Here is a 16,689-nt window from a genome sequence, read left to right on the forward strand (position 1 = left end):
GATAACAATGAATAAATTAATTTGGCATTATCAATCCAGAGAAGTGTGAATTACTGTCTATTATATTTCTATGGAGGTAAATAATAAGTATATAACTACTGTCTAAAAGCTCCATTTTGCATTTTTTCACTGGAGATGTAACAAAATAGAAGATTCAAATGTTATATTCATAAGGGAAAAAACCTAAAATACTCTTTGACAATTAAGTTTAAAGAATACACATGAATATTCTCATACTCACCTAACTCATTAGTAAATTCATTGGATTCTTCTCCATATATATGATTCTCCAAGCCTGGAAACTGAATTGATTGAGGATAGGGGTGGAGGGAGGGAGGAAAGGTTGACACAAAAACAGAAATTCACATGTTGAGTTTTGAACAGATTAATTTTGTCTTCTAAATTCAACACATAAATTGTGAAAATTCAGAGACTGCCCCTGATATCAGTTCAGCTATGAAAGGACAACTCGATTTAGAACCTAATTTTCTAGTTCATGCCTAAAAGTTCACATCCTTCCCCCCAAAAAGTATAAATTTATTTTCCTCCCTGTGTGTCCCTCTTCATTTGCAAAAGTCCTAGTAGAATTCCCAGATATCATTTAATCACAATCCCACCTTTTACTTACAGATCACTAAGAGTATGATTGCTGCTTTATGGTGTGAATTGATACCTTAGTGGCTGGAAAGTAAATAGTACTCAAGTGATTAGTGGGCAGGGAAGGTACTAGTGATTTTAGGTTTTGTTTTCATTTCAAGCGGTGATTCTCAGCAGCTTAGAGGCTTTATTAGCATTTGGACCGGGATATAAGAGTTGCCCAAAATAAGGGGGACTGAAATAGAAAAAAGTATCGAAAATAAAGGAAATTGTTGTTCAGTCATTTTTCAGTTATGTCCAACTCTTTGGAACCCTATTCAGGGTTTTCTTGGCAAATATACTGAAGTGGTTTGCCATTTCCTTCTCCAGTTCATTTAACAGATGAGGAAACTGAGGCAAATAGGGTTAAGTGACTTGCCCAGGGTCACACACCTAGTATCTGAGGCCAGATTTGAACTCATGAAGATAAGTCTTCCTGATTCTAAGCCCAGTGCTCTTTATTCACTGTGCCACCTAGCTGCCCAAAATAAGGGAAATATTCTATAATTTTAAAAAAGGCCACTTTGATAGATAATGAATAAATCAGTTCCAACAAAATTTGGCAGTTGTTCCTATGGAGCATGGACATTTATCTTGGAGTAGAAATTTTACACTAGAAAAGATAAGTTTTCTCTAAGTATATGCCAAATTGTATTATAGATTACCCCCTTGAAGATATAAAGCAAAATTATTTTATTAACTCATTTTCACCATCTATGGACTAGATGATACTAAAATTTTAATCTAATAATTGCACTGACAGGCAATAGGGACATTAGTCTATAGCAGCACTCATTTTTCCATTGGCTTTACTGTCTTAGCCATAAGGGTAGCTACTTGGTTATTTATCAGTGTCGTTGTAGTCATTTCAGTCACGTCCAACTCCTTGTGACCCCATTTAGTGTTTTCTTGGCAAAGATACTGGAGTGGTTTGCCAATTCCTTCTCCAGTTCATTTTACAGATAAGGAAACTGAGGCAAACAGGCTTAAGTGACTTGCCTAAGGTCACAAAACTAGTGAGCGTTTGAGGCTGGATCTGAACTAAGGTCTTCCTGACTTCAGGCCTGGTATTCTACCCACTGTGCCACCAAGCTACCCTCTTTATCTATAGCTGAGAATCAACATATTTTGGGGGGTTTTGTTTTTGTCTTTTGGACTCATGTCTTATACTACTTGATATGATAGACTGCCTCTCAAACAGAAGTAAAAGATTTAAAATTATCTTTATCATTTAAAAAACATCAAGCAGGGAAAGCTTTGATGGCCCCAGCAGCCAACTTCACCTCTGTTCAAGGAGAAGCCTGGCTAGGGACAGAGACAGTCATCCCCAGTAAGCTAGACAGTAGGAAATAAGGGATTTGGCCAAGGGAAAAGGACAGTGGATTCAGAGAGAGAAGACTTGAGTTAATCCTTTTCACTGACTGAGCTGTGAAGTTGGTCAAGTCATAATTCTTTAGGACCTCAGTTTCTTCCTCTTTAAAATGATGTTGAATTAGATAATCTCTAAAATCCCACTCATCTCTAAATCCCATGAAACAAACACCTCCAGGTGGCCTTCCTTGGGCTCTTTCTGCTTCTTTGGTGATGTCGTGGGATAGCAAAAAAGGAGAGAGCATAAAGAATAACAACTTTTAGATCCTCTAGAAAGATCAGCTTAATCATTTGCACTCTAAATGTGAGATGTTAGGTGTATACTTGGTGCCGTGGCAGAGCTAGCAAGATCTGAGTTCAAATCTGGACTCAGATACTTATTAGCTGTGTCGCTCTTTACAAGTCACTTAGTCACTAACTGCCTCAGTTTCCTCAACTGTAAATTGGGGATAATAATAGTATCTACCTCTCAAGGCAAGGATGACACGAAGTAATATTTGTAATGTTGATATGAGATAATATTTGTAATACTGATATGAAATATTTTCTTAGCATAGTGACTGCTATATAGGGGGTGCTTAATAATGCTTTTTCCTTCCTGTTTCACCTTCACCAAGGTGCCTACTTATAAAGTAGAAAGCAGAAAGCAGAAAAAACTTTTTTGAACTTTACAACACATCTAAAGCGATGACAGTATTATGTCCCTATTAAAACAAACCGGAACACAAGGGATCAACTAGCAGGAGAAACAGCAGCTGAAAATATGTTCTCTAAATATGGAGAATATGGTGAATTTTGCAGTGATAATATTGTAAAGTACAAATCTTAAATCCTAAAATGCTATGTAAATGCTAGCTCTTATTATGTTTGTCAAATGACCATCAGGTTGGTATGCCGAACTACTAAAGCCAAAAGGAAATATTTCATGGGGTGTGTAATCATCTCACCTTGAAGTGCTTACTGATATAACATCAGCTCCCTTAGAGCAGGGCCTGGGAATTTTGTCTTTGAATCCCCCAGATCCTAGTACAATGACTGGCACATAGTAGGTGCTTAATAAATGCTTTTTGATTGATAAGTACCAACAAGAAAGACCACCATGGAGATAATTGCAGCTCACAAGTCACCATCTGTTGCAGAGAATAAAGAAGACGAGAAACTCTATGAAGAACTTGAGATCACATAAACCTGGTCAGCTTGTTTTATTCTTCTTTTTCTTGCGTGCATATATCAGATTATACCAGATTCCTTGATAGATGTAACTAGAGCTAACTTTATTCAACAATTCTCCAATCAACTATATTCAAGAGAGACCTAAGACAGGCATATATATGCTTAAAGAAAGGAAAGAAACAAGCATTTATCAAGCCCTTCCTATGTGCCAGTCACTGTGCTAAGCACTTTATAAATATTGTCCCACTTGAGCCTCATAACAACCCTGAGAGGTGTTGTTTGTGTGTCCCCATTTTACAGATGAGAAAACTGAGGCAAATATCTGTTAAATGACTTGCCCAGAGTCACATAGCTAGTAAGTGCCCAAAGCCAAATTTGAATTTAGGTTTTTCTGTGTCCAGGTCCACCACTCTATCTACTGAGCCACCTTGTTGCCTCTGTGTGGCAACTACAACTATCATGGAGGACATTTTGCACTGTCCAAACATCTCCCCTCTAGACAGGGAGGTTCTTCAAATATATTCCCGTGTCTACTAACATTGTGCTGCTTGAATCAAGCCTGAGAATACTATAAAACTTCCTCAATGGGATCCATACTCAAGGGATAGGAAAAACTAGTTTAACGAAGGCTGCATCTTGTCTGTTATTATGACGTGCAATTGGACGAACAGTCCATTGAGTTAGTTCATCAGTACATAGAGATTTAAAAGGAGCTACAGATGAACTAGAGTGAGTTGGGCCCTGATTTGCGCTTACACTGGATTACAGCTGGGAAAGCACACAGAGCTTTCAGTGATTCCAAACTGCTTCCAGACACAAAAATCCTATATTTAACTCTAATATTCTTCTGATATGGAATCAGGAGCTCTAATGAACCCAAAGTTAGAGATGACCCAAGAGGCCACAGAGATATGAATGGTGGGTATACAGAGAATACAGCATGTTGCCAAAGGCAGCTAATTTGTAAAGGGTAGCATGATTGATTGACCACAAGGCATTGAGGACACAAGATGGAACCATTACAATCCCTTTCTTAAAGGGGCATTCTGCTATGAAATGAAATTTACATAGAGAGAAAAACAACGGTCTTTGCTGCAAGCTTTCTTACCTTGCTGCCCATATTCTGTTTTATAACTTCCTGTACCAGCACATCAGCCAATGTCTTGAAGTCATTTACAAATTTCTTGTTCTTTTCTCCTTCTTTCTTTTCTTCTATTAGTAGTTGGAAAAGTGATTCTTGCTGCCTGCAGGCCCGGGCAATGTTTGCTGCCTTTTCAGAAACATAGACTAGTTCCCGGAGGATTTCTGACATTTCTGAAAGCTGTGCCTTTCTGCTTGTAGCGGAGGGTGAAAGCCACACAGTAACTCTAGACTGCTGTCTGCTGGAAAAATACAAGAATGTGAAAGAAAAGTAAGCTCAGAAAAGATGATGCAAAATTATGTATCACTGAAAGGGGGTCCCCTGGCACCACTACAATTAAGCATCTGTCTGTAACTGCAGCATAGCTGAAAAAGTGAAATTCCTGGGTCTATGGGGTAGAGACGATACTGGTTTCACTCAAATCGGTCATTCATACTTTTGAAGGATGTCTAAATGTTATTTTGTGGGCTGGTGTTTTAAAGGAGTGTTTAAAGGTTTTTTGTTGGTTTTTTTTTAATCCTATCTTAAGACAGTTGCATGTATGAAGATATGTTGAAAGCTTCACTAGGAGCAGCTAGGTGGTGCAGTGGATTGAGCACTGGCCCTGATTCAGGAGGACCTGAGTTCAAATCTGACCTCAGACACATAACACTTATTAGCTGTATGACCCTGGGCAAGTCACTTAACCCCAATTGCCTTGCAAAAAAAAAAAGATTTCAAATACTGAGGCAAAACTCAACTATTTAATAAACTCGATTGCCCAGAATATCATTGAGTTATAAAGTCATAGTCATGGAATTTTAGAGTTGAAAAAGACTTTAGAAAACAGGTAGTCTAGTTTGCTCAATATATAGATGAGAAAACTGATGCCCAGAGATACTGTGGTTTCCCCAATCTCAGTTGGTTGGAGGCAGCCAGTACTAGAATTTGCTGGACCTCAGTTTTCTGTTGCTTAGTTCATGCTAATGATTTTTCCACCATCCCACTAATTCTCAAGATATAAATAAATAACCAGTTCAAATAAATGTCACAAATGATGGAAGGGATGTGGGAAAATAGGTCTACTAAATGCACCGTTGGTGAGCTATGGACTAGTCCAACCATTCTGGACAGTTTTATGCCCTTTGACCCAGAAATACTGCTACTAGGTCTGTATCCCAAAGAGATCAAAGAAAAAGGAAATGGAAACATATGTACAGAAATATTTGTAGCAACTCCTTTTGTGGTGGCAAAGAATTGGAAACTGAGGGGCTACCAATCAATTTGGGAATGGCTGAACAAATTATGGTATATGACTATGATGGAATACTATTGTGCTATAAGAAAAAATGAAGGGGATGGTTTCAGAAAAACCTGTGAAAATTTATGTGAACTGATATAAAGTGAAATGAGCAGAACCAGAGAACAATCTACATAGTAATAGCAATATTGTAAAGATAATCAACTATGAAAGACAGTGATCACAACTCCGAAGGACTCATGATAAAAAATACTATCCACCTCCAGATTGAGAACTAATGGCCTCACAGTGCAGATTGAAGTATATTTTTCCCCTTCCTTTATTTTTCTTCTTTTTTGGGGAGGGGGTGGCAGGTGGGGGTGGAACACGGCTAATACAGAAATATGTTTTGCATGACTTCATGTGTATAATAGGTATTATAGTTCTCAATAGGTAGGGGAGGGGTGAAAGGAGGGCTAGAATTTGAAACTGAATATAAAAGTAAAATAAAAATGAAACAAAAAAGAAATTTCGATAAATATATTTCAATATAGTTCATTTCCTTTGTAATCCTACAAATTTTTTATGCACTTTAAATATTTAGAGAAGTACATAGGTTTCACCAGTCTCTTGCCAAAGGGGTCCATCATACAAAAAAGGTTTATAACTCCAGCTCTGGAAGATACATATGATTGCCTGTATTGAAGTGTATACTAGACTTTTGTTCCATTGTTAAGTTTCATTGGATAATGCAGTGGCCCTTAAATCTATAGTGTAAATGAAACAGTTCTCTCTTTTTTTTCTTTTTGTTTTTTGCTAGGCAATGGGGTTAAGTGACTTGCCCAGAGTCACGTAGTCAAGTGTCTGAGACCAGATTTGAACTCAGGTCCTCCTGATTCCAGGGCTGGTACTCTATCCACTGTGCCACCTCATCGCTCCCTAAACAGTTCTCTCTTGAGAAAAAAGGATCACATAAGGAAGACAAAGATGCTAGATCCCATTTTTACTATGCCTGTGCAAGAGACTATTTCCTGTCATTTCTTGGATTTCTACTGAAGGTATGACGTGACCAGGAATTCTCAGGAGAAAAAAAAACAGGAAAGAGGGCTAGGAACAATACTTAGGGTTTCAGATATTTACCAATGCACAGGTTATGGGGAACAAAATGAAAGTCAAAATTGTAACACAAAGAGATAAATACAATTTTACAGATATTACTGATGGCTTCTAGGTGACTTAGTTGTTAGAGCACTTGCAATCAGGAAGACCCAAGTTCAAATCCTGCCTCAGACATTTACTGGGTATGGGACTTTCTAAAGTCACAACCTCAGTTTCCTCATCTTTTGGGGGATATTCACAGCATCCACATTACAGGGTGGTGGTGAGGGATCAAATGAGAGAATATATGTAAAGAACTTGGCAAACCTTAAAGTGCTATATACATGTTAACTGTTTTATTGAGTCTTGGTGGAAAAGGACTTATGATTGCACTATACCAATGAAATCATGAAGAAGAAAGGGGCAGTATTGTCATGTCAAGCTACATACCCCTCTATAGAAATCTATAAACCCAAGGGTAGAAGCATGTCAGAGTGGATTTGTGTGAAGAGAAAGAGGAAAAATGTGTGATTTTGCTGTGGGAGTGCATTTACCTTCTACCTATATGAAGGGTTTTGAGTCACAAAAAATGGAAGAAACAAAGTATATGTTGTGTTCAATTACCTGGATACCAATTAGAAGCCTAATTATGCTAAAAGCACAGCAGCCTACAAATACAAGACTTACCCAGTTTATAATCTGCTCTCTCAGAAGCAAAGAAGGGAACTTTTTGTCTGGGCTTAGTTCTAACAAGAAAGTGCTGGTTTGTAAAGGGAAATTGAAAAGGATCTCAAAGGAAGGCATCATTATTGTCTTAGACCAGATTCAAGCAGCCCAACCAGATTAAAATGTAATTGGGAGATACTTAACAAAAGAAATAAAAGTATAATGCAATATAGATAATGTTAGTTTGTGGCTTACTAAATGGGGAGTAGGGTGGGCAGTGTAGTAGGGAGTATAGGTGGCACAGTGAATAGAGTGCTGGGCCTGGAGTCAGGAAGACTCAGCTTCCCGAGTTCAAATGTGACCTCAGACATTTACTAGCTGTGTGACTCTGCGCAAGTCACTTAACCCTGTTTGCCTCAGTTTCCTCATCTGTAAAATAAGCTGGAGAAGGAACTGGCAAACCACTGCAGTATCCTTACCAAGAAAATCCCAGCTGGGGTCATGATAAGTGGGACATGACTGAAAAACAATTAAACAACAAATTACTACGCAGCAGCAGGGATCTGTTTCTATTTGAGTTTGACACCAATAATCTTAGCCCTCCTAATAACTTAGGTGGGAAATGCTGAGCATAGTTCATACAGCCTATATACTTTATTTCAGAAAGGTCAGAAAAAAAAGACTTTCATGATCCACGTATGGCTAGGCATACCAATGGTTGATGAAGAGAAGTAGTTGAACTATTTAATAGCAAGATCCTGGAAGCCGACTAGGTGTCTGTAACCAGGAAGTGACTGAACAAGTTATGGTATATAAATGATTTAAATTTTTTTAATTAACCAAAACCTATTTTCTCTTTTTCTCACCTTCCTCCCCACCTCTACTGAAAAAACAAACAACAGAACTCTTGTAACAAATATGCATAGCCAAGAAAAATTCCAGCACTAGCTACATCCAAAAAATGTCTCATTTCTGTCAGGAGGCAGATGGCTTGTGCAGGTATTTTACAATTATCTCATTTGATCCTCACAACTACAAAAGATAGAGTGTTTTTATTATCCCCATTTTACAGTTGAGGAAACTGAAGCAGAGAGAGGTTAAGTGACTTGTCTAGGGTCACACAGCTAGCAAGTATCTGAGGCCACATCTGAATTCAGATCTTCTTGACTATAGGCCCAGTGATCTCTCAACTGTACTATTGATTTGGATTGATCAGAGCTCTGAAGTCTTTCGGCGTTTTTTATCTTTTACAGTTCTGTTGTTATTGTATAAATTATTCCTGGTTCTGCTCACTTCACACTGTATTATCCTTTTGATTCTTTCTTAACAGCACAGAAGTACTATATTACCTTCATACTATTACTTGTTTGACAGTTCCGCAGTTGATGGGCAACCCTTTAGTTTCCAGTTCTTTGTCATTACAAAAAGGACTGCTATAAATATTTTTATACATATAGCTCCTTTTTCTCTTTCTTTGATGCCCAATAGTAGTATTGCCTAGTCAAAGGGTATTCATGTTTAAGTTACATTTTGGACATAATTTCAAATTGCTTTCCAAAATAGTTATACCAATTCATAGATCTGTGTGATACATAAAAGCAATGAAAAATTAGTATGTCCTAAGAAAAGACCAATAGAAGAGGAATATACATTGAGGAATGTTTATCTGAAATGATACAGTATCAAGAAAGCTGATCACAAAGAACATATGGACTAACAATGTTGTTTTAAAGACAACAGCAGGGGCAGCTAGGTGGTGCAGTGGATAAAGTACTGGACCAAAAGTCAGGAGGACCTGAGTTTGTATCCAGCCTCAGACCAAACACTTGACACTTACTTAGTGACCCTTGGCAAGTCACTTAACCCTAATTGCCTAAATTAAAAAAAAATAAAGACAATAGCAACATGTCTTTTAAATACATAAAAATAGATTCAAAAGGTGACACAGAAATAAAAAAATTTTGGCAACTCCCCTGTTAGAGACAATATACATATTCTTTGTTTTGTGTTAAAGAACCTGTATATAACAAGCATATAGACACATGTCCAATCATCTATAATCCTTTCCACTTGGTTTCGTTTCTTTCTTTTGTTCTTGTTTCTGATTCTCTATCATTATACCTGTTAATGGAAGATAAAATAGAATTTTAAAAGAGAGACAGGAAATTCTAAACACAAATTTCTGACAACAATCACATACACAAAAAAGCCTGATGAGAAAAAAAGAGGGAAGCATCTAAAGAAGCCAATGGATCTACATCAATCTGCGCTTTTGAAATGACATGGACCAATGTGGTCTGGGAGGGGGTTCATACCCAAGGATGAAGGCAAAAAGCTGACACCATGCTGCAAAAATAGTATCAAGAAGACTAAGTCCTCAAATAAAGCTAGGCTGGAAAAACCCAGAACCACTCAGGACAACAAAAGGGTTATTAAGCAATGTTCAGTACAAGAAAAACAAGGACTATACAGCCATAGCTTAAAACAGATGGCATAATTTTAACAGATGAGAGTAAGAAAACAGGATTACTTTAATTGCCATATTGTTCCCCTCCTTTTGAATCAAAGAGGATGATCTCCAAACTAGAAAGGGTAGACTAAGCATAAATGAGGAAGGGAAAGGAGGAGGATGACGAGAAAATATTTAAAGCATTTAGGTGTTCTTTTACTAAGTTCAGGTCTACAGGTCTGAAAAATTACATCCTAGGGGACTAAATTTCTATGTCTAACCATAGTCCCATTAGTAATCAGACCAGGAGAGGCAATGGATGATTATAAATATCCAGATATCTCTATTCTTTAATAAAGTAAAGAAAAAAACCCAACTATGTGCCAAGAACTGTGCTAAGTGCTAGAGATGTGGAAGTACAAAAAGAAAAAGTGAGACAGTCCTGTCTTTCAAGGAGCCCACAGTCTTAATGTGGCATGAGGAGGAAGGGAGAGACAGAAAAGAGTTAGATGCATGGCAGATGGAAAAGGCCAGAAATGCTCATAGTTCACTGGCAGGGCAGAGGTGGTGTCTGCCCCTAGAATCTAGGTCCTAGACCTAGGGGGTAAGGCAGCGGGACAGATGATAACGTTTAGAAGCCACTGTGGCAAGAAAGATGGAAGAGTCTGCTATTTCTCTGTCTTAGAGGAAGGGTAGTGACTGGCGACTCCTAGCTCATCTGCGCTGTATGAGCTGCTACATCGTACTTCTTACCCAATCACCCTATTTGAATAATAGGAATAGCATACATTTAGATAACACTTTAAGATTTTTGGAGTACTTTACATATATTATCTCATTGGACCCTTGCAATCACCCTATAAAGAAAGTATAATAGATATTTTCCCATTTTTACAGATAAGGAAACTGAGCCTATGAGTATAACTGAATCTACCCACGGTCACACAGTTAGTAGGTGTCAATGATAGGATTTGAACCCAAGCCTTCTCATTCCAAGTTTAGTCCTCTATCCATCATGCCATATTCCCTCTCTTTTTTTTTTAGGTGAGGCAATTGGGGTTAAGTGACTTGCCCAGGGTCACACAGCTAGTGAGTGTCAAGTCTGTGGGGCTGGATTTGTACTCAAGTCCTCCTAACTCCAAGGCCAGAGCTCTATTTACTGCTCCACCTAGCTGCTCTTCCTTCTCATTTTATTTTATTTTTTAATTAGGCAATTGGGGGTTAAGTGACTTGCCCAGGGTCACACACTAGTGTCAACTGCTTGTTCTGAGGCTGGATTTGAACTCAGGGCCTCCTGACTTCACGGTAGGTGCTCTATCTACTGCACCACCTAGCTGCTCCCTGGAGCATACTTTTTTTACTTTATTTTTCCTGGAGTTAGGTAGAATAATTTTCCAGCTCAAGACAACTTAGAAGGTTGGCAGGAAAGGACTCTCTCACTGGGATAAGAGTGGTGCACAGTGTCAGTGTAGGCTACATCACTGCAAGCCAGCAGAAGGTTTTGGGCGCAACTGAATTGGCAGCATGCAGGGGCTTCCAGAGCAATTAGCCTAAAGATGGAAAGGGGTTTGGACAACTCCTCAGAAGAAAATTATGAGGACCTTTTTCTGGCACTGGGAACAGGACTCTGTTGCATTTGCTCATACATGATTCTGGGTTGCAGTCCTAGGGCAAGGAGGAGCTCTAGACCCTGGTCATAGTTCCAGGGTGGAAAAGAATGCTTGTGGTCACTCACAAAACAACACAGGCCAGGAAAGCAGTGACCAAACCTTTCATATCACTTTGGAAGAACTGAAAATTTGCAAACCCCTAGTATTAGAACTGAAACAGCAACATGAAAACGTGAAGTTTGGAACAGTAGCCCCTTCACTCTAGGAGTAGAGCCCAAATATAGAATTAAGTTTAAAGTGAGGAAATAGGCTAGAATAAATGAGCAAAGAACAAAAGAAGAACCTGACCACAGAAAATTACTGTGGTGACAGGGAAGATCAAAACACAAACTCAGAAGAAGACAACAATGTCAAAACAGCTACAGGCAAAGCCTCAAAGGAAAATGTGAATTGGTCTCAGGTTCCCACCCCATCCCACTCCACAAAAAAAGAATGCCTGGAAAAGCTCGAAAGAAACAATTCAAATATGTAACCACAGTCAGAATAGCACAAGATTTAGCAGTTTCTAGATTAAAGTATTAGAGGGTTTACAATATGACAAAGGGTAAAGGAGCTAGGGTTACAACCAAGAATCACCTACTCAGCAAAACTGAGTATAATCCTTTAGGGGAGGAAAAAAATTGACATTTAATGAAATAGAGGACTTTCAAGCATTTGTGATGAAAAGACCAGAGGTGAATAGAAAATTTGACTTTCAAATACAAGACACAAAAGAAGCATAAAAACGTAAACATGATAGAGAAATCATTAGAGATTCAATAAGGTTAAACTTTTTTACATTCCTACATGGGAAGATGATGCTTGTAACTCTTAAGAACTTTTTCATTTTTAGGACAGTTAGAAGAAGTATACATAGATAGAGAACATGAATAGGAGTTGACTATGATGGGATGATATCCTCCCCAAAAAATAAGATTAAATTAAGGGGTGAGAAAGAGGGATGCACTGGGAGAAGGGGGAAGGGAGAGGTAGAATTGGGGTAAATTATTTCACATAGAAGAGATGTGAAAGAGCTTTTACAGCTTTTACAGTGGACTGGATGGCGGGCACACAATGCTTGAACTTTACTCTCATCAGAACTGGCTCAAAGAGAGAATGATGTAATACTCAGCTGGGTATAGAAATTTATCTCACCCTATAAAGAGGGAAGGGGTGGGGCTGACAGAATGGAGAGTGGATTAGGAGAGGCAGTGGTAAGAAGCAAAACACTTTTGAGGAGCAACAGGGTGAAAGGAGAGAGAGAAAAGAATAAATAGTAAAAAAAAAAGTAGGATATACAGAAATACACAATTAGTAATCATAACTGTGAATGAAATGAACTCACCCATAAAATGGAAGCAGATAGCAAGGTGGATTAAAAACCAGAATCCTACAATTTGTTGTTTACAAGAAATATACTCAAAGCAGGGAGACACACATAGAGTAAAGTTAAGGGACTAGAGCAGATGATATGGTGGCATACTATATGCATGGACAATATTATAGGGGAAAACAATTTTGAAAGACCTTAGAACTCTGATCAATGCAATGATAAACCCAGAGTCAAAAAACCTGAAGATGCTTCTTGCCTCCTACCAGAAAGGCGATGGATTTAAATTGCAGATGACACATACATTTTTAGACATGGCTAATGTGGGAATTTGTTTTTTTGAATTATGCATATTTGTTATGAGGGTTTTTTCTTTTTAAAAAAGTGTTCAGTGGGGGAACAGTGGAAAGGAGAGGTAATAAATGCTTATATAAATTTTTTTTAAAAAAAGGAATGAAGATTCATAAAATTGAAATGAATTCAGAGGGGAAAAAAGAAAGGAACTATTTCAATATTAAAGAAGTTAGATGGATGAGAGGACCAGTTAACAAAATTTATGTGTTTATCTACAATCATTTTCAGTAGGAAAGCCATTGATGGTTAAAGAGTAATGATGCTGAGCACTATATTCCAATTTTGGTTGAACTGAAACAAATTATTTTATGCTTCCTATTTGATAAGCAGCTATGCTAATAAAACTTTACTAGCTTGGTTTAGAAATAATTTATAATACATATTTCTCTATGCTTGGCAAAACACATGAACTCGTGTGTTCTCATACTAATCTGTGTAGGAAAAAGATAGTTATGAACATTTCTACAGTGACTCCTCTTTAAAAAAAAATAACCCCTTTTAAAGGAAGGAAGGAAAGAAGGAAAGAAGAAGAATGGGGAATTCTGCTTCTAAAAACTTTGCTAATGGATAAACAAAACCAAAAACTCTTTCCAAAAAGAATGACATGAATTCAAGAAAATATTTCCTGTGATTAAAACAGTCCGGGCCTCCACAAACAGAAGGCTCCTACCATTCACTACTGTGAACATTCTGATGCTACTATCAAAACAAGAATTTCTCCTTCTTCAACAATTATCTTGGAATGAAGGCTTTCCTCTTGTCTTGAGTATTCTCCCACCATAGTGAGACAGCCACATGAAATACACCCAGCCAGTTATGAAGAGTACAAGGCTATTTTACTACACTGTGAAGAAAATATGGGACTTGACAAAGTTATATAACCACATTTTTTTTTGTAACCACTTTTTGATAGTTATCTGTTGAATTCACTTTGACAAAGTTTAACATAATGATCAAATTTTTATAGTGCCAACCTGGTTCTACTTAAAACCAACCATTAAGCCTTCCAGAAACATTTTTTTCTCTTTCAATTATTTATATTGCTTCCAGTTATTCAAAGGGCACAAGACTTCAGACGAATCTCAGCCCCCAAGAGGCTGCTATTGCTCAAGTATTACAAATCTTCTAGTATTTTGTCCCCCCATCTCTCATAGCAGTCACTGACAGCATAGTGTGACTTCCTCATATTAGAGTTCAGTTTTCTCTAGACCAAGGTTCGTTAACCTGGAATTTATTTTTTAAAAAATATTGTGATGCATGTACAAAAATATTCCTAGCAGCTCTTTTTGTGGTGGCAAAGACTTGGAAATTGAGAGGATGCCCATCAACTGGGGAATGGCTGAGCAAGTTGTGGCATATGAATGTAATGGAATACTATTGTGCTATAACAAATGATGAACAGGCGGACTTCAGAAAAACCTGGAAAGACTTGTATGGTCTAATGCTGAGTGAAATGAGCAGAACCAAGAGAACGTTATACACAATAACAGTCACATTGTGCGATGACTAATATTGATAAACTTAACCACTCCCAGAAATACAAGGATCTAAGACATCTCCAGAGGCCTCATGATGGAAAATGCTATCCACATCCAAAGAAAGAACTATGAAAGTTGAATTGCTATTTTTTTTCTCTTCTGTTGACTTTTGTTTCCTCTTTCTGATGGTTCCTCCTATTGGTTTTAATTTTTACTTACAACACCACTAATGTGAAAATATATTTAATAGTAATGTAATGTATAGCCTATATCAGATTGTGCACCGTCTTGAGGAGGGTGGTGGGGAGGAAGGGGGAGAAAAATTTTAAACTCAAAAGCATATGGAAGTGATTGTTGATAAATCAAAATAAATTAACAAAATTTTTAAAATATTGTGATGACTATTTCAATATAATTAGTATTCTTTATAGTGCTATGTATTTTGTTTTATACATTTTAAAGCATTATTCTAAGGAGGAGTCCATAGCTTTGTCAGACTTGCTAAAAGGGTCTATGGCACAAAAAAGGCCAAGAACCCCTGCTCTAGAGGGACAGTCTTTGTGAAAGAAAGCTGTTTTACTAATTTCAGGGAAAGGCCTTCAACTTTTCCCCTATATTCTCTTTCCTTCTTGTCTCTATTACAATTCCTTGAAGTTTTTTCTTCTAGGTTAGAAATAGAAAAGTAAAAGAAAGAGAAGACTGTGCTGCAGCTTCTACTTCCTTCTTCCCATTTGCAATTAAGTCTATAATCACCCCCTGACCATTTCTTTAGAAATAGCACTTACCTTAGTAATTAAATTACTAACTGATCCAAGTTAGTTTGTTAAACACTAACAATGCATCAGATGTATGATAAAGTCAAGAAGTATTTATTAAGCTGGTACTGGGTACCAGGTCTTATGCTAAGGTCTAGGGATACAAAGAAAGGCAAAAACAGTCCCTGCTGTCAAGAAGCTCACAGCCTGATTGGGGAGCTAACATTCAAACAACCATGTACAAACAAAATATATAGTGGATAAATAAGAGATAATTTCAGGGGGAAAGCAATAATATTAACAGGGATCACGAAAGGTTTCATGCACAAGGTAGGATTTTAAGGTGAGACTTGAATAAGAAGCCAGAGAAGTTAGGAGGTGGAGATGAGGAGAGAGAGAATTCCTGGTATAAGGGACAGTCCATGAAAATGGAACCAAGAGATGGAGAGTCTTGTGTGAAGAACAACAAGAAGACCAGTATCACTGGACTGTGGAGGGAAGTAAAGTTTAATAACCCCAGAAAGATAGGAAAGGGCCAGGTTATGAAGAGCTTTAAAACTCAAAGATTGAATCTGGAAGTAGTAGAGAGCCATTGGAGTTTACTGACTAGGGGGCTATCCTGGTCAGAACTGTACTTTAGAAAGAGCACTTTAGCAACTGAGTGGAAAGTAGACTAGAGTGGGGAAAGACTTGTAGCAGGCAGACAAACCAACAGACCATTGCAACAGTTCAGACATGAGGTGATGGCACCCTGCCTCAGGGTGGTAGCAACGTCAGAAAGAAGGAAGCATATTTAAGAGACGTCATGAAGGTAAAATCACAGATTCTCCTTGGTAATAGACTGGATATAGGGGTGGGGTAGGGTGCGTGTGAAATACTGAAGAGTCAAAAATGACAGCTAGGGTGACATCTATGGTCACATTGTACATTGACAAAGGCAGTTAGGATTGCTAAGTGTGAGTTCTAAATGTTCAGTTCCAACAAGCATTGGTTAAATGCTTAACATGTGCAAGGCAAGGTGCTAGGAAATAAGGATAGAGAAGCAAAATGAAAACTAACAAAAAAGACCCTTCCCTGTCCCCTTAGAGCTTATATTCTCCTGAGAGGATACAAGGTATAGACAAGATATACACCATGATGATAACTTGGGATGGGAGAAGAAAGTACTAGCAAATAAGGGAGTAGGGAAAGACTTACTTATGAAATGGCATATGATATGAGCCTTGAAAGAAGTGAGAGATTCTAAGAGGGGGAAGGAATACAAAATTTTGTGTATCTATGCTTGAAATTATAGACATTAATAGGATAACATGATCAAATATTCAAATATCTGCTTCCAAAACAACTTTCAGAAACATATTTGAAGCCAA

General features: G+C 37.7%; 1 protein-coding gene across 6 annotated transcripts in view; it reads right to left on the bottom strand.

Annotated features, from left to right (window-relative positions):
• Positions 1-16,689, bottom strand: part of INPP1 (inositol polyphosphate-1-phosphatase) — a 56,100-nt gene that overhangs the window by 10,761 nt on the left and 28,650 nt on the right. For 3 of the 6 annotated variants that reach the window (XM_020993608.2, XM_020993610.2, XM_020993609.2), the window contains exons 2-3: positions 4,289-4,559; positions 242-302 (exon numbers count right to left, since the gene is read on the bottom strand). In XM_020993608.2, coding sequence (XP_020849267.1) covers positions 242-302; positions 4,289-4,492 — 265 coding nt within the window. In that variant the 5' untranslated portion in view covers positions 4,493-4,559. Of the gene's footprint in view, positions 1-241; positions 303-4,288; positions 4,563-16,689 lie in introns of all 6 variants that reach the window. The other 3 variants (XM_020993605.2, XM_020993607.2, XM_020993606.2) reach the window with 1 other exon arrangement.

This window comes from Phascolarctos cinereus, unplaced genomic scaffold (assembly GCF_003287225.1).
Source record: "Phascolarctos cinereus isolate Bilbo 61053 unplaced genomic scaffold, phaCin_HiC Scaffold_726;HRSCAF=1367, whole genome shotgun sequence".
NCBI lineage: Eukaryota > Metazoa > Chordata > Mammalia > Diprotodontia > Phascolarctidae > Phascolarctos > Phascolarctos cinereus.